Source organism: Pantherophis guttatus, chromosome 1, assembly GCF_059756535.1.
Source record: "Pantherophis guttatus breed Tessera chromosome 1, ASM5975653v1, whole genome shotgun sequence".
Taxonomy (NCBI): Eukaryota; Metazoa; Chordata; class Lepidosauria; order Squamata; family Colubridae; genus Pantherophis; species Pantherophis guttatus.
Window position 1 is genome coordinate 110,129,603 of NC_142063.1, and position 6,378 is coordinate 110,135,980.

Genomic DNA, 6,378 nt, shown 5'->3' on the forward strand with positions numbered 1-6,378 from the left:
CCCCCCCTGGAGACCCTCCAGAGGCCATAAAGAGCCTATTTCCTGTGGGCCCGAATCAGGCCCGAAAATCAGCTGGCCGGTGCGTGCATGCGCGGTGGAACTGAGCTAGGGCAACGCTTGCATGCCCACCAATATGGCTCTGCGTGCCACCTGTCACATGCGTGCCATAGGTTCACCATCACGGCTATAGGCAAATCCAGTGGAGGGTAACTTTTCCCCATTCCGCAGCTTCCGTCGTGCACTGAAGACTCTATTGTTTCAGCAAGCCGGCCTGTCCGAATGAATTAATTTAAGTGGGTTTTAATGGTTTTAAAGGGGTTTTAGCTAGGGGTTTTAAATACGGCCAATGCTTTAAATTATTTTAAATTGTTTTTTAATTTTTGTGTTCATATTATTTTATCATGGCTGTACACCACCCTGAGTCCTTCGGGAGAAGGGCGGTATAGAAATGTAATTAATTAATTAATTAATTAATTAATTAATCTTAACTTGCCATTTAATATATACATGGGCATATACACACAGACAAATACAAGTACTTGTGAAAAAAAATCTACCTTTAGAAAGGTAGAGATGGGATTTCGGCCTTATGAAAGTAATGTAGCATAATAAACACACAGGGCATAATTCACAAAAGAATTGAAGCTATAGTTGCCTCCAGTTTAATTTTCCAATGACTGGAAATGCATCCCCTGCTGGGCAATCAGGAGGAAAAATGTTGGTCTGGAGGGCTGTTTTTGCTCATAGTCTTTAGGTTTTAAAAATGAAGTGGGGTTTTGTTTTCTTTTTTGTTCTCCTCTTGGCATTTTAATGGAGTTATTTTTTATGGAGATCTGTACTTTTGAAACATCTTTTTATCTCTTTCTAATATAAAGAATGATTTTATTTCCAGTTAAAGTACACAACATTTTTCACTCTCCTTCATTCTTCAAATTTATATATACACACGTACACCTACTACCCTCTCTTTTGAGTCTTCAAAATGAATCGGATGAAGAAAATGTACCGTATTTTCCGGCGTATAAGACGACTGGGCATATAAGATGACCCCTGAATTTTCCTGTTAAAATATAGGGTTTGGGCTATACTCGCCGTATAAGACTACCCCTCTTCCAACGCACACCAAATAAAAATTAAAAAACATCAGCTGGCTCACCCACAATGTAAAAGCAGCTGTGCTAGACCCAAAATGGCCCCTGCAACAAGCAGGAACCTCACACAGCCACAAAAAGCCCAAATAAACAACTTTCACACTTTACACACACACAACACAACTGGCTCACCCACAATGTAAACGCAGCTGTGCTAGACCCAAAATGGCCCCTGCAACAAGCAGGAATCTCACACAGCCACAAAAAGCCCAAAAAAACAACTTTCACACTTTACACACACGCATAACACAACACAACACAACTGGCTCACCCACAATGTAAACGCAGCTGTGCTAGACCCAAAATGGCCCCTGCAACAAGCAGGAACTTCACACAGCCACAAAAAGCCCAAAAACCCAACTTTCACACTTTACACACACAAAATTCCACATACAGCTTTGTGAGATTTTGTGTGTTTGTGTAGTTAGAGTGAAACACTACAAAAACACACTAAATCTCAGAAAGCTGCACAAATATTATTTTATTTTATTTTTATTTTTATATGAAAGCTAAATTTAAAACTTCCTAAACTTTAAATGGCTAGGTCTAAAAAAGAACAACTAAAAAACCCCAATTAACTATTTTTTTTAAAGATCCCAAAGGGGAAAAAACTTACCCAATAGAACAGGGGTCTCCAACCTTGGCAACTTTAAGACTTGTAGACTTCAACTCCCAGAATTCCTGAGCCAGCTTTGTTTTGCTGGCTGAGGAATTCTGGGAGTTGAAGTCCACAACTCCCTGCCTGCTTGATTGCTTGCTGATGGAATGGATTCAGCCATGTGAATAGTTTCATTGCTTTCCTTCATCCCCTATAGCAGGGGTGTCAAACTCAAGGCCCTTGGTGGCGCAGCGGACTAAAGTGCTGTTAAAGTAGCACTTAGCTGCCAGCTGCCTGCAATTACTGCAAGTTCAAATCTCACCAGGCTCAAGGTTGACTCACCCTTCCATCCTCCCGAGATAGGTAAAATGAGGACCCGGATTGTGGGGGCAATAAGCTGACTTTGTATAAAAAGAACACCGCTTGTGGGGGTGGGGGTGGGGGCAAAAGCCCTACTAAGCAGGTATATTCAAAAGTATGAAGGCTATTGCTTAAAGCATTGTAAGCCACCCTGAGTCTCCGGAGAAGGGCAGTATATAAATCGAACCAATAAATAAATAAGGCCCGGGGACCAGGCCTGGCCCACAGAGTGCTTAGATCTGGCCTGTGGGGCCATCCTGGAAACAGTGAAAGACTGGCCGGCGATGCCTCTGCCAGTGAAGACGGAGCTTGGGTGGGCCGTATGTGATTCTCCCGAGCTCCATTTTCCCTGGCAGAGGGTTGCAGGAGGCCATCGCAACCGAAAATGGAGCTTGGGAGCCCGTTTTCACTGGCAGAGCACTCAGGCCATGCCCACCCCGCCATGTCCAAGGTCAAACACAACCCTGATGCGGCCCTCGAAGAAATCCAATTTGACACCCCTGCCCTATAATCACATCAAGGCACAGAGTCAGATAAAGTAGCCTTTCCTATTTGGTTCCCTTCCTATATGCTGGACCAAGTTCACAGTAATCTTCTCATGTCTTAAATGTTACTAGTTTTAACAATTGGGGTTTTAGTATCATTTTATGGTGGGTATGTGGGTGGGTATGTCAAGATTTTGTTAACTGCCTCACATATTCAAGTGATCAGAAAGATGAAATAGAATTCATATTACTCAATCCAGTTGGCACCATGGAGATAGCTGACATAGTATTTCTGTCTCTTCACTGATACTCCCACGGCTATTCTCATAGTTCCAGTGACTAGAAAAAGCCCACATTCATATACAAAAAAAGATATAAAATCTTCCGTCTTTCGATCAGTGTGGTAGAAGAATGAACTGTCAATAAAGTCAGATTCACAATGTTGCTGAATGTTACATAGATTAAACTTCTTTAAAAAAATCTAACGTTTTGTAAATTGTAAAATCTAATAACAAAAACAATATATTTTGATTGGCACTTTACCAGTATCAGGCGCAAAAAATCAGGAGCCAAGATAGCTTTCAAAAGCATTACAAGTTTATTTCATGCTATCTATATACAAGAATCTGAACTATTAATGGTCAGTGCAAATTAGCACCAGATAAGACCCCTGGAGTTAGGTCTCTTTCAGGGGTGTAGGGACTCCAGACTGAGGATGTGTTTGACAGACACGCACATGGGCTCACTCTGGTCATCTCCTGCATCCTACAATCAGTTTAGTATCAACATTTTCTAGTCTCAGTACAGATCGTATTATACTTTCCATATATTTTGTAAGTTGACAGAAGACTTAGTATCATTTATAAAACAAATATAATTCCTCCAGATTCTGGAAAATTATGTTTACTATATCTCATATGCAGTGGTGGACTCCAAATTTTTTAACAACCAGTTCTCTGCCCTAATGACTGGCTGGGTGGGTGTGGCTGGGTGGGGTCTTGTGACTGAGTGGGTGTGGCCAACTTTATGTTACCTGTTTAGGTGGTACCTGTGTGGGACAGGCAGGGTTGGGGAGGGAATCCAGGGGTCTCCTGTGGGGGAGGGGGGGCGGGAGGAAAGAAAGATCCAACCTGTTTGTGTATGCGTGTGCGTGTGTGTGAGAGAAAGAAAGATTGCGTCAAGCTAGACTGGGAACACTGGCTACGAGAGGAAGAGAAGCTGGGTAAACTGGACCCAGACGCTTCCCGGGTCCCCTCATCCCAGAAGCGGCAACCTTGCACTCTCCCCTCTCTGGTAGCCGCCTTCTTCGCACAGGATCACACAGCAGCAGAGGGGGAGAAGAGGGCAGCGGGTTGAGGGGAGAGTGCCACACAGAAACGGGAGCACACAGAAGCGCCACCTCCTTCTCCCTCTCCATTTCATTGCTGGATGATCCCATGCGAAGAAGGGGGCTAGCAGAGAGGGGAAGAATGCAAGGTTGCTGCTTCTGGAATGAGGGGACCCGGGACACATCTGGGTCTGGCTCACCTGGCTTCTCTTCCTCTCACAGCCAACTTTTTTGGGCCATTTTCAGGCCATTTTTTGGGCTGTTTGCAGGCCGATTTTGGCTTGAAAAACGGCCCGAAAAACAGGCAGGGGAGTTGCCAGCCGGTGGTCCGATTTGCCGGTTCTCCAAACCATGCAGAATCGGAAAAACCTGTTTGGGCGAACCGACAGCAGCCCACCACTGCTTATATGAACTTTAGCTTACAGCTAAGCTTACAGTTTAGTGTTGTTGACCAGGTCTGACTTCAAGAAGAAAGCCCTTAGAAATATGTAGCCACAAAAGAGTAATTCCTTTTTTTTATATACTATAATATTATTGCTAATTTTAAAAGCATTAGAACAGAACCCTTGATATAAACTAGTTTTTAAAAACATATTCAAATTGCTTAGTTCAATAATTTTTGTCTCACACCCTGCATTTGAATAGGTCTCATTTGAGAAAAGAAGGAAGATTTTATCTTTTTAGAATTTAAGTCATGGAAAAATTCATATGGGTCAGCCCAAATGCTTGATCAATTAAGACAGAACTAATAAATGTGAACATTTTAGGTGTATGCTTGGGTTTGATCCAGGACAATCACAGTTTAATTTCTGCATTTGCTTCAAATCTTTTACCAGAATGTTTTATACTTTCTTGTTGCCCTCTAAATCTAGATGTTATATGCTTATTAAAATAAAGCTTTCTGACATAATATAATTACCTGAGTTGGTCCATCTTATAATCTTATTTTCCAGAAATTCTGTCTGATTCCATCATCACTTACTACTAATAAAACAGACTTCTATTAAAGCCATTTTCAGTCTTTATTATAACCTTTATTTTATTAAAGTGTTTACCTTTTCCCTCTAGGTATTTTCTGCTCATATTTTCTCATAATTTAAGAATTACTGTGTGCTCAATCTCTCCCCAGATATAAATTATTATTCCTGGCACTTTGTTTCAAACATACTTTTATTTATTCATTCAATTCATGCAATGTATATTGGCTGCCCAACTCGCAATGATTCTGGATGGCTAACATAAAATGAAAAGAGACAAACAACAGCAACAAATATTAAAACAGCAGAGAATTTAATGCATCTGAAGTCCCACATAGTTCTTTTCTTAACCATTACAAGACAGGCTCAACCAACAATCTGACTAGGTTTTCAAGACCTTACCGAATTGGGCCATTTGAATTTCAGGGGGTTACTGTTCCAGAGGTCAGGTCCTGTGACAAACAAGGGCCCAAAAGAAAGCCATAGAGGGTATCTGAAGTATGTCCATTCTGGTTGGGTCCGAAGCAATAGTACCCCCAGAAACCTACTATGAACCAGTGCAGCTTGCAAAATATCTTAACGGGCCTATCCTATAAGCCCTATTTTTTTCTGGGCTTCTTCAAGCAATTTTCTCCCTGGGTATTGGCCAGGGTGAAGCCTGTCTGCTTCAGTTAGGTAAGTGGCATCTTGTACCCACTAGCTGCTCATTTGGTTTTGTCCATTTCATGGCAAATTAGCTTCTAGAAATATTTGTTGTTGTATTCATACAGCTGTGTTGTTGTTGATTTTCTTCCAATACTCTTTAGAAGCATCTCTCTTTATAATGTTGGAGTTTAGAGAATGATGATAGAGTTATATTTTATCAGACCAAGAAACAAAGTTGCCCAGAAGATGGAATAGAGATTTCCCATCCACTTGTAGAGTTTAAAAAGAAAATACTTAAGCTGTCTGAAAAGATGAATTAATTTCACTTTAGTTTCTACTGGGGGGCGGGGAATGATTGAATATATTTTTTTTTTGCTTTTGGAATTAAAAGAACTGTCAGTAAACAAGTAAACTACTTGTACAGTTCTGTAGTTTAGGGAAGATGTATGACGTAGTGTAACCTCTCTCTTTTTTTTTTTTACTAATACTTTTTCCTACTGGAGTATCTTGATCTTCTGCCTTTATTTCCCACAGGTTCACGGATGTGGGGAGAAAGCCAAAGCAAATGCCCGGCAGAGAATCAGCAAGGAAGGGATTCTCTATCCTGGGAGTGGGATGAAGGACAAGTCCTTGGATCCTACCAAGAGAGCTCACCTCCAGAGACGCTTGGACCAGAAACTCAGTGAACTGTCCAAACAGCGAAAGAGCAAAAGGAAAGATAGAGAGAAATAACAGGATGTGTGATTTTGGAAAGGAATTAAAGCCAACAAGCTCTCCTTTAAAGCTTGTTCAACTTTGCAGGAAAAAAAAAAGCTAATAAAATATTTGAACACTT

General features: G+C 41.3%; 1 protein-coding gene across 1 annotated transcript in view; it reads left to right on the top strand.

Moving 5' to 3' along the window:
• Positions 1–6,378, top strand: part of IGHMBP2 (immunoglobulin mu DNA binding protein 2) — a 74,773-nt gene extending 68,395 nt beyond the window's left edge. Inside the window, exon 15 of the mRNA XM_034416721.3 lies at positions 6,078–6,378. Within this exon, the coding sequence (XP_034272612.1) occupies positions 6,078–6,275 (198 nt within the window). The 3' untranslated portion in view covers positions 6,276–6,378. The remainder of the gene's footprint in view (positions 1–6,077) is intronic.